This window comes from Oncorhynchus clarkii, chromosome 3 (assembly GCF_045791955.1).
Source record: "Oncorhynchus clarkii lewisi isolate Uvic-CL-2024 chromosome 3, UVic_Ocla_1.0, whole genome shotgun sequence".
Classification (NCBI taxonomy): domain Eukaryota; kingdom Metazoa; phylum Chordata; class Actinopteri; order Salmoniformes; family Salmonidae; genus Oncorhynchus; species Oncorhynchus clarkii.
In genome coordinates, this window is record NC_092149.1 from 24,025,106 (window position 1) to 24,052,919 (window position 27,814).

A 27,814-nucleotide genomic window follows, 5' to 3' on the forward strand; every position below is an offset into this window, starting at 1 on the left:
ATGATGAGGTGCTCCTAATTTACAGTTTTGTACTGTAACACACATGCTGCTGTAAACCAACATCAGTCCCAGTGGATTCAATCCAAACCGTGTAAGATACTGCATGTTGTTGGAGTTACTGTATGTTGTTGGACTAGCCCCCTAACTCTCCAAATGTCTGTACATTCATTTCTGCATTAGTTAATAACTTTACAAAATAAAATGAAAAACAAACAAAAGTACATTAATGTGTTGTTGGATTTCAAAACAAAATAACACATAGGTAATAAAAAACAACCTCTAAAAAAATTTAATTCCCCAAAATAATGAAATAATAAGGCCCATAGGGCTCTGGTCAAAAGTAGTGCACTTTATAGGGCATAGGGTGCCATTTGGTATGCACACCATGACTCATTTCCTGTTTCCTAATTTTCAACTGTTTTCAATAAATAACAGCAGCAGTTGATTAAGGGGAAGCTGAAATACAGTCTTAGTGAGCAACTGTCTGTCACACACAATCTAGATAAGTGCATTTCCTGTGTCTGGCCCTGATTTAGGCTACCTCAGCCATCCTCGCCTCAGAAATATCAAATAAACTTAATTGAATGATGGGAGGGGGTAAGTAAGGAGAAGAGAACTGTGCCAAGGCTGAGCTGTATGTCTGAGACGCTGGGCTGGTGTTGTTTGCTATAGCAGAACAAACAGTATGACTAGAATGGGAAAGTCCCCTCAGACCACAGCAATTTGACAGTACACTGATGGGTTATAACTTGACTGGGGTTGTCATTTCTAGAGATTCTATTTCTATAGTCTCAGGTGTGGTGGAGGAAGGAACATCACAACACAAACACAGGATGTGTCACAAATGGCACCCTATTCCCTAAATTGTGCACTACTTTTGACTAGAGCCCTATGCTTATCTTTTCTTATTTGTTATTGTTGTTGTGGAGACGGTGGACGGTGTATACCATGTGTATCCCGTTACGACTAATAAAACTTGAATCTTGAACCTATGAGCCATGTTCAAAAGTCGTATACTATTATAGGGAATAGGGTGCCATTTGGGATACAGAATGTTGATTCTAATGAGTCTGAGCACCGGAGTTAATGATCCCCTCTCAGTATTAATAAGGCAACACGATTTGAACACAAAGGAGAGAAGAGGTTAGTTAAAGATCCACCTAATGCAGGACATCAGAGAGGAGATTGGAATTCTTGGAAAAGGGACAGGTTGGGGAAAGGGACATGTTGGGGAAAGGGACAGGTTAACTTGTGAGCACTAGGTGAGATATCCGTATAGCAGTTGTAGGTGTGAAAGCATCAGGCAGATTACCCAGGTGTAAGGTTGTGTAACGGAGGCAGTTCAGTGAAACCACGCTCATGTGATTAGTAACCACGCATGAGACCTGAACATTTGGGTTAGCTCCCGAGCTAATGCCTAGGCTTTAGCTCAGAGGTCTAACAGTTACACAGTCCTGTGGCTCGCAGACAACCCGGGTTGGAACCCTGTCAGTCCTAGTTGGTTGTGTTGTCTGCAGCAGCTGGTGTGTGAGGCTGTGTGAGGTTGTGTCAAGCTGTGTGAGACAGGGGTATCTACCTGTCAGGTGAGTGGTGGTCATCGGACACACTGCGTCGGTCCACTCTACTGGAGGAGCTGTACTGAGACGAGGCGGGGTCAATGTCATAGCCGGGGTCCAGACTTCTGCTGTATGCAACAGAATCACTGGATCACCCCCTAGTACGGTACAGTCTCAGCACAAACTCCCCACAGTGTCCCCTAGTGGCTCGGGGATGCACCTACTCCCCTTAATGCAACCACTGTCAGTGTGAGTGAGATCCCAGTATCGGTTATATGGGTTAAACATTCTACTATCAAGACAACTATCACAGAGATACCGCTTAAAGGACAACCTCTGATATCAGTTGAGGTTCTCAGTTCCCATTGTGGTGCAGGAAGGGATACAACTTGGGATGCTGGGCTGGACGGGGGACAAGTGAGATGGGGGAGTTACCTCTGTGGAGGGGGGACACTGGGGGACCGCGACCGCGCCCGGTTCATGTCTGCCGACCGCGAGCAGTGGTTGGATGACATCGCCTGCTCGGGGACAGACAACGTGGAACTATGTAGGTCCCTGCCGTTCTGCCGGTAGTCTGGAGAGACAGAGAGAGAGGGGGAAAGAGAGAGGCAGAGAGAAACAGAGATACAGAGAGAGACAGAAAGAGAAACAGAGAGAGACAGAAGCATAGAGAAAGAGAGAAAGAAACAGAGATACAGAGAGAGAAACAGAGAGACAGAACCAGAGAGAAAAAAAGAGAGAAAGAGAGATACAGAGAGAGAAACATATAGAGAAACAGAGAGAGAGAGTGATGTCAGGAGTCATTCAGAGAAAGACCCATCGTTCTGAGCGCAGCCTCTCTAACCTGGTCCCAGATCTGTGTGTACTGTCTTGTCTAGTTGGCAAGGCAGCACAAACTGATCTGGTACCAGGCTAAAACCTTTCCTCCCTATTGACCATACACACTGCTGCAAAAAAAACTGTCAACAGCAACATTTATTTTCAGAGGATTCTTTAAAACTTTACAGAAGTTGCACAGAGTGGCATAATGGTTGGTGGCTTTCAAATTTTCAAAATGCTGAGGCTCTCTATATTCAAATAAATGAGGGCTTGGTCTCAACTCAATGTTCATGTGATTCAAGTCATTGCGGTTAACATTTTTGCATTAAACATGAAAATAGCTTTCAAAAATCAGAAACATTATAATGACTTTTCCCTGCTAGACTGATTAGTCCATCGAACATTAATGATTATCATTATTCAATAATCAGCCATGGCCAGGAAGCATGGTTAAGGTCAAAGGTCAATGTTTTGCACCATTATCCTTGGTTAATATTCAATAGAGTGTATAGCACATTAAAATGAGTTAAACGTAACAGTGAATCAAAGGTAGGATTAGGAAGGAAACACAAGACATTATGAAATGTGAGAGGAAAAGTTAACCTTCACGGCCACTTTAGTTTGATATTTCTATCAATTATCTCCAAATCATTACATTTTCGCTTCCAAATATGTTTGAAAGTGAGTTTGCTGCATTGTGAAACCTGAATTCCTTCAAATTATACATAGAGGGAACCCAGATAACATAAAAATGACAGTATTATGTGAATGAATATTATGTTAAAATGATTCACAATCAAGTCCTGCATAACACCACGTCATACATATTTACTATTGTGGAAACAGAGAAACATTAAACCCATTCCACCTGACATCACTACATTTCACTATCTAACATCTGCAGTCTAACTATCAGCAGCCCAACACTGGGGTAACTAAGCACCCAGCTCTGCAATCAGCTTGCTTTACGTGCACAACCCAAATGTAGTTCATTGGTTCTCTTGACAAGCCGCGTTACACATGACTAGAAACTGTGTGTTAAGCATATATACTGTGTATAGAGGAGAGAAGCTCAGATATGACTAGAAACTGTGTGTTAAGCATATATACTGTGTATAGAGGAGAGAAGCTCAGATATGACTAGAAACTGTGTGTTAAGCATATATACTGTGTATAGAGGAGAGAAGCTCAGATATGACTAGAAACTGTGTGTTAAGCATATATACTGTGTATAGAGGAGAGAAGCTCAGATACGACTAGAAACTGTGTGTTAAGCATATATACTGTGTATAGAGGAGAGAAGCTCAGATATGACTAGAAACTGTGTGTTAAGCATATATACTGTGTATAGAGGAGAGAAGCTCAGATATGACTAGAAACTGTGTGTTAAGCATATATACTGTGTATAGAGGAGAGAAGCTCAGATATGACTAGAAACGGTGTGTTAAGCATATATACTGTGTATAGAGGAGAGAAGCTCAGATATGACTAGAAACTGTGTGTTAAGCATATATACTGTGTATAGAGGAGAGAAGCTCAGATATGACTAGAAACTGTGTGTTAAGCATATATACTGTGTATAGAGGAGAGAAGCTCAGATATGACTAGAAACTGTGTGTTAAGCATATATACTGTGTATAGAGGAGAGAAGCTCAGATATGACTAGAAACTGTGTGTTAAGCATATATACTGTGTATAGAGGAGAGAAGCTCAGATATGACTAGAAACTGTGTGTTAAGCATATATACTGTGTATAGAGGAGAGAAGCTCAGATATGACTAGAAACTGTGTGTTAAGCATATATACTGTGTATAGAGGAGAGAAGCTCAGACATGACCAGAAACTGTGTGTTAAGCATATATACTGTGTATAGAGGAGAGAAGCTCAGACATGACCAGAAACTGTGTGTTAAGCATATATACTGTGTATAGAGGAGAGAAGCTCAGACATGACCAGAAACTGTGTGTTAAGCATATATACTGTTTATAGAGGAGAGAAGCTCAGATATGACCAGAAACTGTGTGTTAAGCATATATACTGTGTATAGAGGAGAGAAGCTCAGACATGACCAGAAACTGTGTGTTAAGCATATATACTGTGTATAGAGGAGAGAAGCTCAGATATGAATTAACAGGACAGAGCCAGCAGAGAAGAATGACTGCATTATCCTAGTTAAAACCACAGCAGTGACATCCCAATTCAAAAAAACAATCAATCTATTATTCCTGTGAATAGTTATCATCTCTTCTCCCTTAGTATAGTATCAGTAGTTTGATATGGAGAAGGTAGGAGGAAAGGGGATTAGCAAAGATCTCTGGGAAACAAGGGAAGATGAGAGAGAGAGGAGAGGGGTATTCCCACTGAGTGAAGGGATATTATGGGCGTAGTGAGAGAGGAGGCTGTGATGTGAGAGAGGGGCTAATGAGAATGTTACAGAGGTGGGAGGGTTTCCTCCTCATCTATTACGCACACACACACACACACGCACGCACGCACACGCACGCACACACGCACGCACGCACACGCACGCACACACACACGCACACACACACACACACACGCACACACAGCTGTCTGTGTGCTGCCTGGACTGCTACAGTAATCTACTCTCTCTCTCTCTCTCTCTGGCAACAGCCTCTCATTTGATGTGCAGCAGCGGCAGGCTGAGACTAGCGTGGGCGTCTGCTGCCTGTGTCGAGGAGAGCAGCTAGTTACTGTAGCGCAGAGGGAAGGAGAAGAAACTCACTGCTCCTTGTAGAGCTGCTGCAGTATCTTAGCTAGCTACCTTCTTTTAAAACATCACATGAACCAGTACAGCACATTGACATACATACAGCTGTATGTTCATATACTGGCTACCCCTGAGTTAGCTGCATCGACATTATACTGATTACTATTCATGTGAGTATATTACCTGACACTACACCAACACCGTCTTCACAGTCATAGTCAGAGATCTCACTGTCGCTGATTCTCTGAGATCCTGGAGGAGAGATGGAGAAAGGAGAGAAGAGAAGGATAGAGGTTAGTTTACTCCAGGGTCTGTCCTCTTCCCCTGGTCAGACCATGGCTCTGTGGCCTAGCTGTCACCAGTGTTGTCCAGTTGTTCTAGACCAATGCCCCAGTCCTGGACATAGTCAGGGAAAGCAGCAGACACAGAAATAGAACACTATTTATTTTGAGAACACTATTAAACAGTATTATATTGTATCTCAAAGTCACGTTCTTACATTGATAATCATTGGCCACACTTTAGAAACAGCACATACAACCAAGACCTACATTTACTCTCCTGAAATATACTGTCTGCCTCTTCTGGTTTTCCCCACCAATGTGGGAGCTGCCTATTTTAGATATAGTGTGATATAAAGTCTCATTTAAAGAGAACAACTGTAACATATAGCTAGTGTGAGACATGATGTTGGATGTGATGTAAACAACATCGTGTGGTCCTCTCCATCTAGCCTAATTGACAATAGCTTCCATGTTTTCAAGGTGGCGCTTTGAATTGACATTTCAATCATTCAATGTACATCTGAAGATGGAGTCTGAGAGGTGTTCTACCGTCTCCACCGTCTTCAGAACTACTCCCTCCCTCATCCCTCTTTCCGAGTCGTCCCCTCTCTCACTCAGTTGCTTTTTCTGACTTATTCACTGTTCAGTCAACTTAAATCAACTGGACACTTGGGCTTTTACAGAAATGACAAGTGCTGCATTCTGGCAGCCGCTCTCTCAGCCTTTCTCTGCCTCTCTTTTTTTGGCAGCCGCTCTCTCAGCCTTTCTCTGCCTCTCTTTTTTTGGCAGCCGCTCTCTCAGCCTTTCTCTGCCTCTCTTTTTCTGGCAGCCGCTCTCTCTCAGCCTTTCTCTGCCTCTCTTTTTCTGGCAGCCGCTCTCTCAGCCTTTCTCTGCCTCTCTTTTTCTGGCAGCCGCTCTCTCAGCCTTTCTCTGCCTCTCTTTTTCTGGCAGCCGCTCTCTCTCAGCCTTTCTCTGCTTCTCTTTTTCTGGCAGCCGCTCTCTCTCAGCCTTTCTCTGCCTCTCTTTTTCTGGCAGCCGCTCTCTCAGCCTTTCTCTGCCTCTCTTTTTCTGGCAGCCGCTCTCTCAGCCTTTCTCTGCCTCTCTTTTTCTGGCAGCCGCTCTCTCAGCCTTTCTCAGCCTCTCTTTGCCTCTCTTTTTCTGGCTGCCTCTCTCTCTCAGCCTTTCACTGCTTCTCTTTTTCTGGCAGCCGCTCTCTGAGTCTTTCTCTGCCTCTCTTTTTCCGGCAGCCGCTTTCTCAGCCTCTCTCTGCCTCTCTTTTTCTGGCAGCCTCTCTCTCTCAGCCTCTCTTTTTTTGGCAGCCGCTCTCTCAGCCTTTCTCTGCCTTTCTTTTTCTGGCAGCCGCTCTCTCAGCCTTTCTCTGCCTCTCTTTTTCTGGCAGCCGCTCTCTCTCAGCCTTTCTCTGCCTCTCTTTTTCTGGCAGCCGCTCTCTCAGCCTTTCTCTGCCTCTCTTTTTCTGGCAGCCGCTCTCTCAGCCTTTCTCTGCCTCTCTTTTTCTTGCAGCCGCTCTCTCTGCCTTTCTCTGCCTCTCTTTTTCTGGCAGCCGCTCTCTCAGCCTCTCTCCGCCTCTCTTTTTCTGGCAGCCGCTCTCTCAGCCTCTCTTTTTCTGGCAGCCGCTCTCTCAGCCTTTCTCTGCCTCTCTTTTTCTGGCAGTCGCTCTCTCTGCCTTTCTCTGCCTCTCTTTTTCTGGCAGCCGCTCTCTCAGCCTCTCTTTTTTTGGCAGCCGCTCTCTCAGCCTTTCTCTGCCTTTCTTTTTCTGGCAGCCGCTCTCTCAGCCTTTCTCGTCCTCTCTTTTTCTGGCAGCCGCTCTCTCTCAGTCTTTCTCTGCCTCTTTTTTTCTGGCAGCCGCTCTCTCAGCCTTTCTCTGCCTCTCTTTTTCTGGCAGCCGCTCTCTCAGCCTTTCTCTGCCTCTCTTTTTCTTGCAGCCGCTCTCTCTGCCTTTCTCTGCCTCTCTTTTTCTGGCAGCCGCTCTCTCAGCCTCTCTCCGCCTCTCTTTTTCTGGCAGCCGCTCTCTCAGCCTCTCTTTTTCTGGCAGCCGCTCTCTCAGCCTTTCTCTGCCTCTCTTTTTCTGGCAGTCGCTCTCTCTGCCTTTCTCTGCCTCTCTTTTTCTGGCAGCCGCTCTCTCAGCCTTTCTCTGCCTATCTTTTTCTAGCAGCCGCTCTCTCAGCTTCTCTCGGCCTCTCTTTTTCTGGCAGCCGCTCTTTCAGCCTTTCTTTGCCTCTTTTTTTCTGGCAGCCGCTCTCTCAGCCTTTCTCTGCCTCTCTTTTTCTTGCAGCCGCTCTCTCAGCCTCTCTCTGCCTCTCTTTTTCTGGCAGCTGCTCTCTCAGCCTTTCTCTGCCTCTCTTTTTCTGGCAGTCGCTCTCTCAGCCTCTCTCTCTCGCTCCCTCACGTCTCAGAAGGGCTGAAACTGTTTTAACGCTCTTGTTTTAGAGCAGTCAGCTCTTTCACCTCACAGACACACAGATGCCCCATAAAAATTGTCCCAGCTAATCTCAAGCCTTAACATTGGAAATACATGTGCAGGTTACATACAATAGAAATATGTCAAGTCAAGTGCAAATACAAGTTCACACCCAACAGACACAACAGACACAACAGACACAGACACAAGCAGAGGAGAAGAAGAGCAAAAACCAGCACAATTATCATAATGTTTTTCAAAAGGAAAGTGTTGGCATAGGGCAGAAGATGAGACAATGCATTGCACTGGGAGAACAAGTGGTCAACATATTCAAATGACAAACAGAGGAGTGGACAGAACTCTTCTGATAGAACTAAATCACCAGGATCTGGACTGGGAAACATAAACCTGCCGGGCCGAGACTGACCAGCCATCTTGTTTAAGGACTGCGGTGGAGCGGAGAGGGAGCATAGCGAGGATTAAAGGGAATTGTGGGACAGCTAATGGAGGAGTGGAATGAAAGAACACTTTGGAGGTAGAGAACAGTACAATAGGACTGAAGCAGAGGGGAGAGACAGAGTCTTCGTATGAACAGCAACACTGAGTGGAGAGAGAGCTCAGTGGAGAGAGAGCTCAGTGGCGAGAGAGCTCAGTGGAGAGAGGTCAGTGGAGAGAGAGCTCAGTGGAGAGAGAGCTCAGTGGAGAGAGAGCTCAGTGGAGAGAGAGCTCAGTGGAGAGAGAGCTCAGTGGAGAGAGCAGCGTGGAACAACAAGCGGGGGCCGTTACCTGAATTGTACGAATACGGCCCCTTGTCTGTAAGTATCAGGTTGAGTTGAGAGGGATAAGAAAACAAACACCATATGAACATACTAACAGTAATAAATACTTCATAAATCATTCAGGCTTTGGCAGACAGGCAAAGACAGTCGGTAACAGGGCACCTGCCAGCCGCCATACTGGCTTTTCAAAATCATCAGACGAACGGTTGGTTCGACACTCATGTCTCATTCCCTATCCTGAGGTTTGGGGTTCGAACAGACAGGAAAGCACTGTTCTAGTATAGACTAGTATACAGGTTATGGATGTTAGGGCAGAGGGGTAACCTACTCTGTATGGGTAGCCTCCTCGTGGGGCTCTCTCCGTGGAGCTGTCTGCGCTGGGGGTTGGGCGAGGCGCGGGGGAGGGGCATGGAGGACGCGTCGTGGGTCTGCAGCTTGTACCAGTGAGGCTCATCATCCAGCAGGGCTGTCTCCAGCTCTATCAGTATCTAAAGGAGAAACACACCAGCGTCACTACACACACACACACACACACACACACACACACACCACACACACTCCTCAATACACTAGCCACTTCTAACTGGACTCATTCCAGAGCAGATCAAGACCTCCACAGGCATGGCCCGACATCATTTTTAAAATAGGTTTTTCCAGCAATCCTGATTGGAAGATTCTGGATTTCCTGCTTTTTCCCTCCAACCGGGAGGATTTCTGGATGACCTGGGAATTCTGGGAAAGTTACCAGAATTCTGCAACCTTATTGACAGTGAGGGCAGAGTATGTGAGTATGTGATGATGTTACAGTAAGCATCACATCAACCCCCAGTAGCCTATCATCCTTCCTATGGAATGTAGGGTTTTATCAAGAGCTTGACCCTGTTGGTTAGATTAGTTGAGCTATCAGAGTTACTGTCCTAATCCTGACTGGATGGGTATGTTTGGTATTATATCAGAGACGGATGAGTGCCTGAGTCTGGTTAAGTGGTGGCGCTGCCGAGTCTTGTTACAAATATAGCCTCAGCCCCTTGTCTCCGTGTCCCTCTGTACCTGTCTTTCTTTCTACCTTCTGACTGTCTCTGTCCATAAAACAATAGAAAACTAAGAGGGAAAAAAAGAGATGGATGGGCTTACCTCTCCCAGGAACTCGCTTTCCTCCTCCCTGACCCTGGCCTGGTCCCACAGGGTGATCTCCAACATGCGCTCACGGAACTCCCGCCGGTGCACAGGAGAATACATAAAGGTCTGGTTCCATTTGGGCTCTAAGGATTTCTTTACCGTTTTTGTTCTCCTCTTGCTTTTGTCGCTGGAGGAACAATAATTCAAACTGTTTTTATTTACAACCATGGTAGAAAAGACTCCCGAACAGGTCAACACAGCACAGGACAATGGGATGAGCTGGGGAGGGAGCGTCATGTTGGAGCCCTGATCAACTTTCTATCATTACTTCCATGTGTCTGAGAAGGGGTTTAGGTCAATGTGATCACATGATGATCTTTGTGACGGTAGCAGTTTAAATGCAATGTGACATGACCCCAAATTCAATTACCAGAATAAAAAAATATATAGGTAAATAAAACCAAAGACATTCTTACCATAAATTCAACATTCAGTGAGACTATTATGCGAGTGCCCAAATCTGTATCAATCAACCAATGGCAACTTTAGGATATTGGAGGATAGGTCTAGCCACTAAGAAATGGCTGTGGATAGAATGAAGTGAAATGCTGCTAGCTCGATCATTCTGTAGTTACTGTCTCTACTCTTACCTTCTGTCAGGGAGGAAGTAGATTTTGACGTAAGGGTTCCTGGGGCGGCCATCTTCCCTAGAAGGCAGGTCCTTGGCTCCCAGGATGGTGACTATTAGCTGATGGCCCACTTTGTCATACCACAGTTTGACCTATGGATGGGATAGAACAGGGTCACATGGTCACTGGGCTGCCAGAAGGGAGATGGGGGCTCTATATCAGGGTGACCTCATAACCCTCCACTTGGAAAGCTACTGGGTGTGCAGGGTTTAGCACCAGCCCTGCTCTATATTAACTAACAAACACACCTGATTCAGCGAATCAAGGTCCTGCATGGTGAGCAGCTAATTAGTAAAATCATTGGATTGTGTTAGATTTGAGCAGGGCTGGAGTTGAAGCCTGCACACCCAGTACATCTCCTGGAGGAGGGGTGGCCACCCCTGGTTTAGGCATTAGCAGGTCACATGCTTAGGGGAGGGGGGGGATACTGTATATCTTACCATGACCTACATTTTACCATGACCTACATCTTACCATGACCTAAATCTTACCATGACCTAAATCTTACCATGACCTATATCTTACCATAACCTAAATCTTACCATGACCTACAGTATATCTTACCATGACCTACAGTATATCTTACCATGACCTACATCTTACCATGACCTAAATCTTACCATGACCTATATATTCATCGGCTGCTCTAGCCACATTTTCTAGGTGTGTTTGAGTGGAAAGGATTCTACAGTATGTGTATCTGTATTCATATCTACAGTATCCTAACTCTTGGTATCTAAACCATTACAACATGAGAATTAGACCAACATGCTTTGAAATGAACACTTACTGATCTGAGTGTGAAATTGTATTTGGAACCAGACAACACAATGCAGGCCTCTACGCTGACCTTTTTTACAAGGAGCACGTGTGCACCTAAGTTGAAAAATGTAGGCACACACAAAGATATTTACGAGCACAATTAATATTTCAGGTCATAAAGCTAGAATCCTTCATTTTTGTAGGCGTACTAGTGCTCCTAAATTAAAATTCCAGGACACACAGCAAAATATTTAGGCGCATATGCTCGTAAAATGGTCACACTGTAGAGCCCTGCAATGCAGTGTCAGATACATATAAATCAATCATGCTGTCATGAGTGGCATCAAAGACACTTCACACTTGTCCGAGCGAAGTATGGACATAACAGAGAACACTTAGAAGTAAGAAATGAAATAAACAACATTTACGGAAATATTTGTTTTAAAAAAAATTTGCGAAATATTTGTTTAAAAAAAAATGAAAAGAAATACTAGAGGAAAATCAAGTCTTCTAGGCTCTTGCCCATACTTATGTCGATAATGATGGGTGGAGTCTTGATCATTGCATTGACTTCCATAGTTATTTCTTTATGCATGCAGCAATACAAAGCAACAGCAAGCATTTAACACATACAAGATCAGTCAGGAGATCTGATATTGTCAAACAACATAGGCAGGTCAATCAGGTCAAGCAGCTTGCACTGGGAAGACTTCCTCAACACAAGTCCCCTATGGAAAAGATGTACGGGCAATTCTGACCGCACTACAGCACTGCCCATATGACTGATGGTACAACCCTTAACTGACAGATTCACCTTGAAAAGTTGAAATTATACCCCTGATGTAATCCATTACACTGCCTATACTTCCTGTACAGTCGGCCACATCATTTACATTGACATTATTGCGTGGCCTGGTTAAGTAGAGCATAACACTGCTTCTACAGAAGGCTAATTGATCTACCTCTAGGAGCTGCGCCAAGGGTACACTACACACCTATTTATAGACTTCCATTCTCACCCTCTCCTTATCTGACAGATAGTGTGAGGTGTTGGCAATACATCACCTACCTTTAAAACGAGGAAACCAACAGTGCATATCATACCAAAAACTCCTATACAGTATACGGTATATATATTTTGTTCGAAGCTATGCTGATGCTTGACAAGGACATGATGGGACAAATATACAAATATGATCTCCCAAATAACATGAGTATTCCACACTCCAACTCTCACAAGCTAGCCAGAGTAATGACATCTCCTTAAAAAGGCTCCATGCTTGCCTGTTCAGTTCAAGTGAATTCTGTATTCAAACTCTAAAATATTATTTTGAATATGCTTTAAAATAAGGGACTGCAACATGAAACTTACAGCCATTCAAAAATGTCAATATAAATATTTGCCAAATGTTGTGTTCATGATTAACAGTTGTTGGCCGCTGTTGTTATAGCAACCTATTCAGGACCTGAGGGCGTCAAGCCAATTGAGGACGATGTCCAATCTAGTTTCATGTTCCACAGAACAAATAAGCTCATTTATTTGTCCCACAAAATGTAATAGTTTTACTAAAACATTTCAGGAGACACCCTCCTTTAATTGCCAATGTGGAGCACTGTTGTAGCTGACTAGGTACAAAATGCCCATGTCAGCTAACATGTTGATCAATGTGTTTGAGCTTGTTTGAGTGTAGGCTACAGGATCTGACCATGTGTTTGTTTGAGCTTGTTGTTGCTGTTGAGTGTAGGCTACAGGATCTGACCATGTGTTTGTTTGAGCTTGTTGTTGCTGTTGAGTGTAGGCTACAGGATCTGACCATGTGTTTGTTTGAGCTTGTTGTTGCTGTTGAGTGTAGGCTACAGGATCTGACCATGTGTTTGAGCTTGTTTTTGCTGTTGAGTGTAGGCTACAGGATCTGACCATGTGTTTGAGCTTGTTGTTGCTGTTGAGTGTAGGCTACATGATCTGACCATGTGTTTGAGCTTGTTGTTGCTGTTGAGTGTAGGCTACAGGATCTGACCATGTGTTTGAGCTTGTTTTTGCTGTTGAGTGTAGGCTACAGGATCTGACCATGTGTTTGAGCTTGTTGTTGCTGTTGAGTGTAGGCTACATGATCTGACCATGTGTTTGAGCTTGTTTTTGCTGTTGAGTGTAGGCTACAGGATCTGACCATGTGTTTGAGCTTGTTGTTGCTGTTGAGTGTAGGCTACAGGATCTGACCATGTGTTTGTTTGAGCTTGTTGTTGCTGTTGAGTGTAGGCTACAGGATCTGGCCATGTGTTTGAGCTTGTTGTTGCTGTTGAGTGTAGGCTACAGGATCTGACCATGTGTTTGAGCTTGTTGTTGCTGTTGAGTGTAGGCTACAGGATCTGACCATGTGTTTGAGCTTGTTGTTGCTGTTGAGTGTAGGCTACAGGATTTGGCCATGTGTTTGAGCTTGTTGTTGCTGTTGAGTGTAGGCTACATGATCTGACCATGCGTTTGAGCTTGTTGTTGCTGTTGAGTGTAGGCTACTTGATCTGACCATGTGTTTGAGCTTGTTGTTGCTGTTGAGTGTAGGCTACAGGATCTGACCATGTGTTTGAGCTTGTTGTTGCTGTTGAGTGTAGGCTACAGCATCTGGCCATGTGTTTGAGCTTGTTGTTGCTGTTGAGTGTAGGCTACAGAATCTGACCATGTGTTTGAGCTTGTTGTTGATGTTGAGTGTAGGCTACAGGATCTGACCATGTGTTTGAGCTTGTTGTTGCTGTTGAGTGTAGGCTACAGGATCTGACCATGTGTTTGAGCTTGTTGTTGCTGTTGAGTGTAGGCTACAGGATCTGACCATGTGTTTGAGCTTGTTGTTGCTGTTGAGTGTAGGCTACATGATCTGACCATGTGTTTGAGCTTGTTGTTGCTGTTGAGTGTAGGCTACATGATCTGACCATGTGTTTGAGCTTATTGTTGATGTTGAGTGTAGGCTACAGGATCTGACCATGTGTTTGAGCTTGTTGTTGCTGTTGAGTGTAGGCTACAGGATCTGACCATGTGTTTGAGCTTGTTGTTGCTGTTGAGTGTAGGCTACAGAATCTGGCCATGTGTTTGAGCTTGTTGTTGCTGTTGAGTGTAGGCTACAGGATCTGACCATGTGTTTGTTTGAGCTTGTTGTTGCTGTTGAGTGTAGGCTACAGGATCTGACCATGTGTTTGAGCTTGTTGTTGCTGTTGAGTGTAGGCTACAGGATCTGACCATGTGTTTGAGCTTGTTGTTGCTGTTGAGTGTAGGCTACAGGATCTGACCATGTGTTTGTTTGAGCTTGTTGTTGCTGTTGAGTGTAGGCTACAGGATCTGGCCATGTGTTTGAGCTTGTTGTTGCTGTTGAGTGTAGGCTACAGGATCTGACCATGTGTTTGAGCTTGTTGTTGCTGTTGAGTGTAGGCTACAGGATCTGGCCATGTGTTTGAGCTTGTTGTTGCTGTTGAGTGTAGGCTACAGGATCTGGCCATGTGTTTGAGCTTGTTATTGCTGTTGAGTGTAGGCTACAGGATCTGACCATGTGTTTGAGCTTGTTGTTGCTGTTGAGTGTAGGCTACAGGATCTGGCCATGTGTTTGAGCTTGTTGTTGCTGTTGAGTGTAGGCTACATGATCTGACCATGTGTTTGAGCTTGTTGTTGCTGTTGAGTGTAGGCTACAGGATCTGGCCATGTGTTTGAGCTTGTTGTTGCTGTTGAGTGTAGGCTACATGATCTGACCATGTGTTTGAGCTTGTTGTTGCTGTTGAGTGTAGGCTACTGGATCTGGCCATGTGTTTGAGCTTGTTGTTGCTGTTGAGTGTAGGCTACATGATCTGACCATGTGTTTGAGCTTGTTGTTGCTGTTGAGTGTAGGCTACAGGATCTGGCCATGTGTTTGAGCTTGTTGTTGCTGTTGAGTGTAGGCTACATGATCTGACCATGTGTTTGAGCTTGTTGTTGCTGTTGAGTGTAGGCTACAGGATCTGGCCATGTGTTTGAGCTTGTTGTTGCTGTTGAGTGTAGGCTACAGGATCTGGCCATGTGTTTGAGCTTGTTGTTGCTGTTGAGTGTAGACTACATGATCTGACCATGTGTTTGAGCTTGTTGTTGCTGTTGAGTGTAGGCTACAGGATCTGGCCATGTGTTTGAGCTTGTTGTTGCTGTTGAGTGTAGGCTACATGATCTGACCATGTGTTTGAGCTTGTTGTTGCTGTTGAGTGTAGGCTACAGGATCTGGCCATGTGTTTGAGCTTGTTGTTGCTGTTGAGTGTAGGCTACATGATCTGACCATGTGTTTGAGCTTGTTGTTGCTGTTGAGTGTAGGCTACAGGATCTGGCCATGTGTTTGAGCTTGTTGTTGCTGTTGAGTGTAGGCTACATGATCTGACCATGTGTTTGAGCTTGTTGTTGCTGTTGAGTGTAGGCTACAGGATCTGGCAATGGAAGGGTGTCTCTCTGAAATATTTCCTTTAGATTAGTTAGTCATGCAAAGAGTCGAGACTCCTGGCATAACCGTATGATCATGCTATATGGTATCAATTAATAATAATAATAACAATGACATAATGCACCGCACTGCAAGGGAAAGCTGCCGCCATTTCCCTGGTATGCATTTTCCAAGATGGAGGAAACCAAAAAGGCAACAGAAAAAGGCGAGCGAAGACCAAAGAGAGTCAGTCTGTGAGTCAGACAGGTGTTTACCTGGACCCTAGGGACAAAAGGCGCTGTTCTTCTACTAAGGCTTTGGCTCTGGGTAAGCAAAATTAAACAACAACAAAGAAAAATGCAATAAAACCAACAAAAAAACACAAAACAACCAACAAAACACACTCACTGGACTCGAACCAGTGCCACAATAACACAAACACATTTTGAGGAGGAGGGGACGGAGAGTCAATCTAGAGGTGTGTTTTCCCCCACCGTTCATTAGCATCAATCTGCATCTCATTATTCACTAATGTGCTGTATTGTCTTGGAGCCTTATCTGTGGGTTCCTGTACTTCCACACTCCTCAGAGAGAGGAAGAGGCTGCTCTGCTCCCGTTTTCACAGAAAATGATTGATGACTTCTAACTAAGCATTCCCTTCTGTGCTCTCTGGACTGTAACTTTCCTTCCTTTCTTCATTTAACATTTGCGTCATGATGACGTATTCAATTCCAATTGTTCCCTCAACACGGCTTGGAAATAATAATAATAATAATAAAAACACATTACAATTTCTAACTGCATCCAATGTATTATTCAACTGGCACTTGATCCAACAAGGTAATGTACTACAGTATATCAACTACAGTATATTAATGACAGTATAATTACAGTATATCAACTACAGTATATTAATTACAGCATAATTACAATATATTAATTACAGAATATTAATGACAGTATAATTACAGTATATTAATTACAGTATAACTACAGTATATTAACTACAGTACAATTCAAATACTCTTATTTTGGTTTCAAGGTCAGCTCATTGATGAAATGGAGAGAACTTCTGGATCTGAGTGGTGTGGGGCTGAGTGCTACAGGTAGGGATTGCAGAGATCAGAACTGCAGCCTGATTGGCTGACTGGGTTCTATTTGCGTCATAACTGTCAGCACGGGCCTCCTGGGTGTAAGCCTATGAATACTGGAGGGTCTGTGTGTGCCTGCTACCTCTCTCTGTGCTCCTTCTCTCCCTGGCTCTCACTCTGCTCTGCCATGCTCCTGTTACATACAGACAGGAGAGGAGAGGAGCCAGGCGGAGACACTAGCAGCAGCACAGATTAGATCTCCCCCTCCTCACCAAAGAAAACAACAACAAGCAGAAAGAACACTGACATCAAATGATTCCTTCTCTCCCTTCCTTCTCTCCCTTCCTTCTCTTCCTTCCTTCTCTGGCTCTAGGAGCAGTTTTACTGGAGTGCAACATTACAGTACAAGGCTTACAGTGTTTATGGACACACAGTCAACTATCAAACCTTCTCACCTCTTCTGATAAACAAACACACTATGGACTTGATAGACTGATATATTTTGACTGATATACTGGTATATTGTTTGATACTTTGATATATTTCATTGATATATTTTTTATTTATAATCACATATAATATTGATGTGTTTTCATAAGGAAAGGGATTGAAAAGCTGTGACTATTTCATAACTATCTTTATTTTTTCTCCCAGAAACTAAATATCCTGAGTGTTGAGACAACAAAATAAGTGTTAGAGGTTAGCATTAATCTATTTCCATCTGGCCTCTTGAGTTTTAGAGTTCATTCCTCCCATGTTAATCTCAACTGTGTGTTTTACTCACTTTCCCCAAGAGTAAATTAGGCATCAGATAATAAGCAACATGGTTCAGGGTAACAGGATATATGGTCCTAAGCTGGGTTGGGATGGGTCCAACTGAACAACTCTCAGAGCTCCAGCTACTCTCAGAGCTCCAGCTACTCTCCAGAGCTCCAGCTACTCTCAGAGCTCCAGCTACTCTCCAGAGCTCCAGCTACTCTCCAGAGCTCCAGCTACTCTCCAGAGCTCCAGCTACTCTTAGAGCTCCAGCTACTCTCCAGAGCTCCAGCTACTCTCAGAGCTCCAGCTACTCTCCAGAGCTCGACATACTCTCAGAGCTCCAGCTACTCTCAGAGCTCCAGCTACTTTCCAGAGCTCCAGCAACTCTCAGAGCTCCAGCTACGCTGAAAAGCTCCAGCTACTCTCAGATCTCCAGCTACTCTCAGAGCTCCAGCTACTCTCCAGAGCTCGACATACACTCAGAGCTCCAGCTACTCTCCAGAGCTCCAGCTACTTGCCAGAGCTCCAGCTACTCTCCAGAGCTCCAGCTACTCTCAGAGCTCCAGCTAAGCTGAAGAGCTCCGGCTACTCTCCAGAGCTCCAGCTACACTTCAGAGCTCCAGCTACTCTCCAGAGTTCCACATACTCTCCAGAGCTCCAGCTACTCTCAGAGCTCCAGCTACTCTCAGAGCTCCAGCTACTCTCCCTGAATACTGCAGAGAAAGAGAGAAAGAAAACATCTGTTCTTAAACCCTCTGTGTGAATCTACACTGTATGATACTTTCCTGCAGGTAATGTAGGCCCAGACAGAGCCAGGGTGTATTGTGGGTATTGTAGTAGGGTACTCACTGAGAGCTGTCCTGACAGGTACTGGGGGGCGTCCCGCAGCATCCCGGGGCTCATGGGAGACGTGACAGAGATAGAGGGGCGATCCATCTTCTGAGACTCAAAGGAACTCGAACCTGAGACAGGACAGACAGGGAGGAGGTCACATGATCAAATCTGAAACACTGTGATTTTGGTAACATACTTCAAACGCAGGCTAATTAGTTATCATTGGGAAATGAAAGAAAAGCCAAACTTACTTGATTCCAGTTGTGCATGTGTGCTGTCTGGTATCCGAGGAATATCTCTGAATGGAGAGGGGGGGGGGGGGGGGGGAGGAAGAGGGGATCAATTGGTGCTAATGCTGAATGCACTGTATTTTAATGGTCCTAAGAAGAGCATTAGTCTTCATTCTCCTGTACAGTAGCTCCCTCCCTCAGCAATACAAAGCAGGACAAATATAAACACTGACAAAGCAGAGGGGTTTCTGATTTCTCTGGGTATCTCTACTTTCAAAAACGATTGGCATCCCGCTGTTTGTGGAGGAGAGGGGGAGAGTGGGTAGTGAGACACAGGGATAGAGAGAGAGAGAGAGAGAGAGAGAGAGAGAGAGAGAGAGAGAGAGAGAGAGAGAGAGAGAGAGAAGGCAGCAGCCACCGTTCATTTCACTGTGCCGCACTGCTAGTCCCATATGAGCCTCTGACACTGTCATCCCACTGAAGGACTGATGGAGGGGAGGGATATTGGGAGGGAGGAAGGGAGGGATGGGAGGGAGGAAGGGAGGGATGGTTGGGAGGCAGATATGTTAAATAAACAAGCTGGTGCTGGCAAAACAAATGACATTGAAATACACTCAGCCCCCATTTTCCATTTCTCACATACTCTCTCCTTTGCAAGACATATTTCTACAAATGTATGAATGTGAATACACTGTAGTTTTGATGGTTCAGTAGTAATAAGTGTAGTTGCTGTTGTTAGGTCTTACCCTATGGGCCTTGAGACCACCAGTTCCACCTGGGGTTCTGGCTTTGATTCTAGAATGATATTGTAAACTTCTTTAAATGTGGCTCCTTGTAAAAACCTCCCGTTCCACTCCAGCACCTGGTCGCCTGTAAAACAAGAGATGCTGTCAGTCATCCACACACCAAGACGTCAGCTGGCACGGTGCCGTTATGAACATGGGAAGCATAGTTATAAATATAGTTAAAAACATGATCCGTGTAGTTATAAACATGAGCAGGCCCACATGATGGAGAAAAGGAGAATATGAATGGTATTGTAGAAAACACAGCACACATAAACAAACAGTACAGCATTGTAATCTTCCTGCTACGGTAATATTATAAATAATTGAATAGGCCTCGGTCGCAACCCTTATGGTAACAAATAACAGCACATCTGTCTAGTTCATACATGTTGTAATTAGTGCTATTAAATGAAGGGCAAAGGGTGTCAGAAGTTAAAACAAGGTTCTGACCCAGTTCAGCACCAGTTCACCAAGTAATCCAAATGTTTCTTGAATCACTGAAGTAGCTTATTAAATCTACAGTGCTGTGTACATGAGAAATGTATTGACAATCTTCAGTGTGCTTCAAAAAATCGTGTATCTATAAGTGTAGTTCTAAACACAGTAAGTGTACTTCTAAGCATGGTAAATGCAGTTTAAAACACAGTACGTGTACTTCTAAACATGGCAAATGTAGTTCCAAACATAGTAAGTGTAGTTCTACATGTGGTAAATGTAGTTCTAAGCATAGTAAGTGTCGTTCTAAACATGGCTAATGTAGTTCTAAACATGGTACGCGATGTAGTCAGAGTATAAAATGAGGTCAGCAGGTACCTGGTCTGAGGTGTCCAACAGTATCCGCTAGACTTCCTTTCCTCACTTTAGTGATGAAAGCACAAAGTCTACCAGATTCTGTCATCTTTCCACCCACCACCTATGAGGGAAGCAACACACATCAACATGTATAGTATTAGTATATATTATTATACTGTAATATAATCACACCCTCAGTATGGTGTAAGCAGCCTGGCAGGAAAGGAACATGGATGCACTGATCACTTTGTTTCATAGAAATATTGTCCACGTTTGAAAATCCATGTGTGAATTGAATTCACACATGGTAAAATGCAACCTGCAGATCTAGGCCTAATTCTAATGGCATATTTAGCCACATAGCATCATTCTGCCCATAGGGTGCTGTTCTTTAATAGAGAAAGTATCTACGTGTTTAGTCAAAATGTACATCTCTTTTCATAATGATGAATGTCCCTGTGTGTTGTGTTGGAAACCTGGGGCCACCTCTCTCTGCATGAGGCTGGAACACTTGAGGCCTGGGGGGCCTATAGCAGGCCAGGGGGCCCAGCTCTGCTCTACTCTGTAAGCCCCTGAACCGCTCTCCCTCCACAGGCATCAGACAAATAAAATCCCCTCTTAATGGCAGTTGAATGCCAACATACAAAGGAGCTTACGGAAGTCTTCTAAATGAAATGGCTTTATGTAACAGCGAGAAAGGGACTGAGAGAGTGAGAGATAGAGATGTATTTATTTATTTATTTCACCTTTATTTAACCAGGTAGGCCAGTTGAGAACAAGTTCTCATTTACAATTGCGACCTGGCCAAGATAAAGCAAAGCAGTTCGACACATACAACAACACAGAGTTACACATGGAGTAAAACACACATACAGTCAATAATACAGTGGGAAAATAAGTCTATATACGATGTGAGCAAATGAGGTGAGATAAGGCCATTGTGGAGAAGTAAATACAATATATCAAGTAAAACACTGGAATGGTAGATTTGCAGTGGAAGAATGTGCGAAGTAGAAATATAAATAATGGGGTGCAAAGGAGCAAAATAAATAAATACAGTAGGGGAAGAGGTAGTTGAGATAAGGGGGGACTTTACCTAGCAGGGTCTTGTAGATGACCTGGAGCTAGTGGGTTTGGCGATGAGTATGAAGCGAGGGCCAGCCAACGAGAGCGTACAGGTCGCAGTGGTGGGTATTATATAGGGCTTTGGTGACAAAACAGATGGCACTGTGATAGACTGTATCCAATTTATTGAGTAGGGTGTTGGAGGCTATTTTGTAAATGACATCGCCGATGTCGAGGATTGGTAGGATGGTCAGTTTTACGAGGGTATGTTTGGCAGCAAGTGAGGGATGCTTTGTTGTGAAATAGGAAGCCAATTCTAGATTTAACTTTGGATTGGAGATGTTTGATGTGAGTCTGGAAGGAGAGTTTACAGTCTAACCAGACACCTAGGTATTTGTAGTGGTCCACATATTCTAGATCGGAACCGTCCAGGGTGGTGATGCTAGTCGGGAGGGCGGGTGCGGGCAGCGAACGGTTGAAAAGCATGCATTTGGTTTTACTAGCGTTTAAAAACGAGTGTTGTAGAACCATCCAGAGTAGTGATGCTGGATGGGCGGGCAGGTGCAGGCAGCGATCGCTTGAAGAGCATGCATTTGGTTTTAATTGTATTTAAGAGCAGTTAGTTAGTTAATTAGATAGTTAGAGAGAGAGAGAGACAAACAGACTGGCTGGTCACTGCTTGCTGCTGAGCGAGGAGAAACACATAGCGTACCGTACAGCACAAAGAGGCACTGACCAGGCACAAACATACCAATTCAGGAAGCTCATTCAATCACTAATGATTTTCCCATCTTGCCACTTTCCTTTTCTCTCCTGATGGCCTTACTGTTCTAGCTCTCACTGTTCTAGCTCTCATTGTTCTAGCTCTCACTGTGCTAGTTCTCACTGTTCTAGCTCTCACTGTTCTAGCTCTCACTGTTCTAGCTCTCACTGTTCTAGCTCTCACTGTTCTAGCTCTCACTGTTCTAGCTCTCACTGTGCTAGTTCTCACTGTTCTAGCTCTCACTGTTCTAGCTCTCACTGTTCTAGCTCTCACTGTTCTAGTTCTCACTGTTCTAGCTCTCACTGTTCTAGCTCTCACTGTGCTAGCTCTCACTGTTCTAGCTCTCAATGCGCTAGCTCTCACTGTTCTAGCTCTCACTGTGCTAGCTCTCACTGTTCTAGCTCTCACTGTGCTAGCTCTCACTGTTCTAGCTCTCACTGTGCTAGCTCTCACTGTTCTAGCTCTCACTGTTCTAGTTCTCACTGTTCTAGTTCTCACTGTTCTAGCTCTCACTGTTCTAGCTCTCACTGTGCTAGTTCTCACTGTTCTAGCTCTCACTGTTCTAGTTCTCACTGTTCTAGCTCTCACTGTGCTAGCTCTCACTCTTCTAGCTCTCACTGTTCTAGCTCTCACTCTTCTAGCTCTCACTGTGCTAGCTCTCACTGTGCTAGCTCTCACTGTGCTTTGGCTAGCTGTGTGTGCTCAGCTCTTTAACCAGCCCACGCCGCACAGATTAGGTGGAGTAAGGAAAACCTAAGACACTTTTCATCAGAAAATCTACCCGTCTAATCATGATATACTGTAAATATGGGACATATGTTTAGTACAGTACTGTACATAATGGGGAATAAGATGTACAATCACAATGTTTCAGATGTGATCTCCCTATCTACAGTAAATGGACATTGTCTCTGACTGAGCTTTTCAAATAGGCTTTTCTACATAAATGTTTTTTTCCAAATGGTACAGTGCCTTGCGAAAGTATTCGGCCCCCTTGAACTTTGCAGCCTTTTGCCACATTTCAGGCTTCAAACATAAAGATATAAAACTTTATTTTTTTGTGAAGAATCAACAACAAGTGGGACACAATCATGAAGTGGAACGACATTTATTGGATATTTCAAACTTTTAAAAGTTTATTTCAAACTTTTTTTTTAACAAATACTTTTTTAACTTAAGGGGGCTGAATAATTTTGCACGCCCAATTTTTCAGTTTTTGATTTGTTAAAAACAAAAACTGAAAAATTGGGCGTGCAAAATTATTCAGCCCCCTTAAGTTAATACTTTGTAGCGCCACCTTTTGCTGTGATTACAGCTGTAAGTCGCTTGGGGTATGTCTCTAGCAGTTTTGCACATCGAGAGACTGACATTTTTTCCCATTCCTCTTTGCAAAACAGCTCGAGCTCAGTGAGGTTGGATGGAGAGCATTTGTGAACAGCAGTTTTCAGTTCTTTCCACAGATTCTCGATTGGATTCAGGTCTGGACTTTGACTTGGCCATTCTAACACCTGGATATGTTTATTTTTGAACCATTCCATTGTAGATTTTTCTTTATGTTTTGGATCATTGTCTTGTTGGAAGACAAATCTCCGTCCCAGTCTCAGGTCTTTTGCAGACTCCATCAGGTTTTCTTCCAGAATGGTCCTGTATTTGGCTCCATCCATCTTCCCATCAATTTTAACCATCTTCCCTGTCCCTGCTGAAGAAAAGCAGGCCCAAACCATGATGCTGCCAACACCATGTTTGACAGTGGGGATGGTGTGTTCAGGGTGATGAGCTGTGTTGCTTTTACGCCAAACATAACGTTTTGCATTGTTGCCAAAAAGTTCAATTTTGTTTTCATCTGACCAGAGCACCTTCTTCCACATGTTTGGTGTGTCTCCCAGGTGGCTTGTGGCAAACTTTAAACAACACTTTTTATGGATATCTTTAAGAAATGGCTTTCTTCTTGCCACTCCATAAAGGCCAGATTTGTGCAATATAATACTGATTGTTGTTCTATGGACAGAGTCTCCCACCTCAGCTGTAGATCTCTGCAGTTCATCCAGAGTGATCATGGGCCTCTTGGCTGCATCTCTGATCAGTCTTCTCCTTGAATGAGCTGAAAGTTTAGAGGGACGGCCAGGTCTTGGTAGATTTGCAGTGGTCTGATACTCCTTCCATTTCAATATTATCGCTTGCACAGTGCTCCTTGAGATGTTTAAAGCTTGGAAAATCTTTTTGTATCCAAATCCGGCTTTAAACTTCTTCACAACAGTATCTCGGACCTGCCTGGTGTGTTCCTTGTTCTTCATGATGCTCTCTGCTCTTTTAACGGACCTCTGAGACTATCACAGTGCAGGTGCATTTATACGGAGACTTGATTACACACAGGTGGATTGTATTTATCATCATTAGTAATTTAGGTCAACATTGGATCATTCAGAGATCCTCACTGAACTTCTGGAGAGAGTTTGCTGCACTGAAAGTAAAGGGGGCTGAATAATTTTGCACGCCCAATTTTTCAGTTTTTGATTTGTTAAAAAAGTTTGAAATATCCAATAAATGTCGTTCCACTTCATGATTGTGTCCCACTTGTTGTTGATTCTTCACAAAAAAATACAGTTTTATATTTTTATGTTTGAAGCCTGAAATGTGGCAAAAGGTCGCAAAGTTCAAGGGGGCCGAATACTTTCGCAAGGCACTGTATACTACTCCTTATATAGTGCACTACTACCAGTTCCCTGGTTAAAGGTAGCACACTGTATATGGAGTAGGTTGCAGTTTGGAACGCAGAAGTTTTTGAGAGATTTTGAGAGTATTTTTGCACTGAGCCAATGAATGTTGTTCATTAAAAAGGTTCTATGTGAGCATGTTTGGATACACAGTGTGCATCACAAATGACCCCCTATTCCCCACATAGTGCACTACTTTTGATGTACACTATATAGGGAATAGGGTGCCATTTGGAATACAGCCATGAACATAAAGTATTTGATATCAATATACAGCTCATTAATATTAATCAGGAAAATAATTAGCCGCCAAATTAATATTAAATCATGAATAATACAATATCACTTCAAAATATATGTGCAGATAAAAATAGCCACAGCTGAAGGACAGTTTGTTAATGCCTTTTTAGCAACGTATTTTTCCTCAACCACAAAACCAGTTTACAACCAGAAAATGATGTCAATAATACATCATCTCACCGTTGCCGCTTGCTATAGACCCCATCTGCCCCCAGCTGTGCCCTCAACACCATATGTGAATTGATTGCCCCCCATCTATCTTCAGAGCTCGTGCTGCTAGGTGACCTAAACTGGGATATGCTTAACACCCCGGCCATCCTACAATCTAAGCTTGATGCCCTCAATCTCACACAAATTATCAATGAAACCACCAGGTACAACCCCAAATCTGTAAACACGGGCACCCTCATACATATCATCCTAACCAACTCGCCCTCCAAATTCACCTCTGCTGTTTTCAACCAAGATCTCAGCGATCACTTCCTCATTGCCTGCATCCGTAATGGGTCTGCAGTCAAACGATCACCCCTCATCACTGTCAAACGTTCCCTAAAACACTTCAGCAAGCAGGCCTTTCTAATCGACCTGGCCAGGGTATCCTGGAAGGATATTGACCTCCTCCCGTCAGTAGAGGATGCCTGGTTATTCTTTAAAAGTGCCTTCCTCACCATCTTAAATAAGCATGCCCCATTCAAAAAAAGTTAGAACCAGGAACAGATATAATCCTTGGTTCACTCCAGACCTGACTGCCCTTGACCAGCACAAAAACATCCTGTGGCCTACTGCATTAGCCCCCGTGATATGCAACTTTTCAGGGAAGTTAGGAACCAATATACACAGGCAGTTAGGAAAGCTAAGGATAGCTTTTTCAAACAGAAATTTGCATCCTGTAGCACAAACTCAAAAAAGTTCTGGGACACTGTAAAGTCCATGGAGAATAAGAGCATCTCCTCCCAGCTGCCCACTGCTCTGAGGATAGGAAACACTGTCACCACTGATAAATCCACTATAATTGAGAATTTCAATAAGCATTTTTCAACGGCTGGCCATGCTTTCCACCTGGCTACCCCAACCCCGGTCAACTGCCCGGCACCCCCCGCAGCAACTCGCCCAAGCCTCCCCCATTTCTCCCTCACCCAAATCAAGATAGCTGATGTTCTGAAAGAGCTGCAAAATATGGACCCCTACAAATCAACCGGGCTAAACAGTCTGGACCCTCTCTTTCTAAAATGATCTGCCGAAATTGTTACAACCCTTATTACTAGCCTGTTCAACCTCTCTTTTGTATCGTCTGAGATTCCCATAGATTGGAAAGCTGCCGCGATTATCCCCCTCTTCAAAGGGGGAGACACTCCAGACCCAAACTGCTATAGACCTATATCTATCCTAACTTGCCTTTCTAAGGTCTTCGAAAGCCAAGTTAACAAACAGATTACCGACCATTTCGAATCCCATGTACCTTCTCCGCTATGCAATCTGGTTTCAGAGCTGGTCATGGGTGCACCTCAGCCACGCTCAAGGTCCTAAATGATATCATAACCGCTATCGATAAGAGACATTACTGTGCAGCCGTATTCAATGACCTGGCCAAGGCTTTCGACTCTGTCAATCAACCACATTCTTATCGGCAGACTAAACAGCCTTGATTTCTCCAATGCCTGCCTTGCCTGGTTCACCAACTACTTCTCTGATAGAGTTCAGTGTGTCAAATCGGAGGGCCTGTTGTCCGGACCTCTGGCAGTCTCTATGGGGGTGCCACAGGATTCAATTCTTGGGCCAACTCTCTTCTCTGTATACATCAATGATGTCGCTCTTAGTGCTGGTGATTCTCTGATCCACCTCTACGCAGACGACACCATTCTGTAAACATCTGGCCCTTCTTTGGACACTGTGTTAACTAACCTCCAGACAAGCTTCAATGCCATACAACTCTCCTTCCGTGGCCTCCAACTGCTCGTAAATGCAAGTAAAACTAAATGCATGCTCTTTAACCGATCACTGCCCGCACCTGCCCGCTCATCCAGAATCACTACTCTGGACGGTTCAGACCTAGAATACTTGGACAACTACAAATACCTAGGTGTCTGGTTAGACTGTAAACTCTCCTTCCATACTCACATTAAGCATCTCCAATCCAAAATTAAATCTAGAATCGGCTTCCTATTTCGCAACAAAGCATCCTTCACTCATGCTGCCAAACATACCCTTGTAAAACTGACCATCCTACCGATCCTCGACTTCGGCGATGTCATTTACAAAATAGCCTCCAACACTCTACTCAACAAATTGGATGCAGTCTATCACAGTGCCATCCGTTTTGTCACCAAAGCCTCATATACTACCCACCACTGCGACCTGTACGCTCTCATTGGCTGGCCCTCGCTTCATACTCATCGCCAAACCCACTGGCTCAAGGTCATCTACAAGTCTCTGCTAGGTAAAGCCCCACCTTATCCCAGCTCACTGGTCACCATAGCAGCACCCACCCGTAGCACACGCTCCAGCAGGTATATGTCACTAGTCACCAAAGCCAATTCCTACTTTGGCCACCTTTCCTTCCAGTTCTCTGCTGCTAATGACTGGAACGAACTGCAAAAATCACTAAAGCTTGATACTCATATCTCCCTCACTAGCTTTAAGCACCAGCTGTCAGAGCAGCTCACAGATCACTGCACCTGTACATAGCCCATCTGTAAATAGCCCATCCAACTTCCTCATCCCCATACTGTATTTATTTATTTATCTTGCTCCTTTGCAGTATCTCTACTTGCATCTTCTGCACATCAATCACTCCAGTGTCTAATTGGTATATTGTAATTTATTCGCCACCATGGCCTATTTATTGCCTTACCTCCCTTATTTACCTCATTTGCACTCACTGTATATAGATTTTCTTCAGTTG

The 27,814-nt window shown here is 44.1% G+C and overlaps 1 protein-coding gene across 1 annotated transcript in view; it reads right to left on the minus strand.

Moving 5' to 3' along the window:
* LOC139391307 (regulating synaptic membrane exocytosis protein 2-like) overlaps positions 1 to 27,814 on the minus strand; it is a 231,737-nt gene that overhangs the window by 78,217 nt on the left and 125,706 nt on the right. Inside the window, exons 7-18 of the mRNA XM_071138921.1 lie at positions 20,092 to 20,191; positions 19,237 to 19,360; positions 18,512 to 18,558; positions 18,276 to 18,388; positions 15,852 to 15,899; positions 10,358 to 10,488; positions 9,723 to 9,915; positions 8,917 to 9,076; positions 8,596 to 8,622; positions 5,290 to 5,358; positions 1,992 to 2,130; positions 1,577 to 1,684 (exon numbers count right to left, since the gene is read on the minus strand). Coding sequence (XP_070995022.1) covers positions 1,577 to 1,684; positions 1,992 to 2,130; positions 5,290 to 5,358; positions 8,596 to 8,622; positions 8,917 to 9,076; positions 9,723 to 9,915; positions 10,358 to 10,488; positions 15,852 to 15,899; positions 18,276 to 18,388; positions 18,512 to 18,558; positions 19,237 to 19,360; positions 20,092 to 20,191 — 1,259 coding nt within the window. The remainder of the gene's footprint in view (positions 1 to 1,576; positions 1,685 to 1,991; positions 2,131 to 5,289; positions 5,359 to 8,595; positions 8,623 to 8,916; positions 9,077 to 9,722; positions 9,916 to 10,357; positions 10,489 to 15,851; positions 15,900 to 18,275; positions 18,389 to 18,511; positions 18,559 to 19,236; positions 19,361 to 20,091; positions 20,192 to 27,814) is intronic.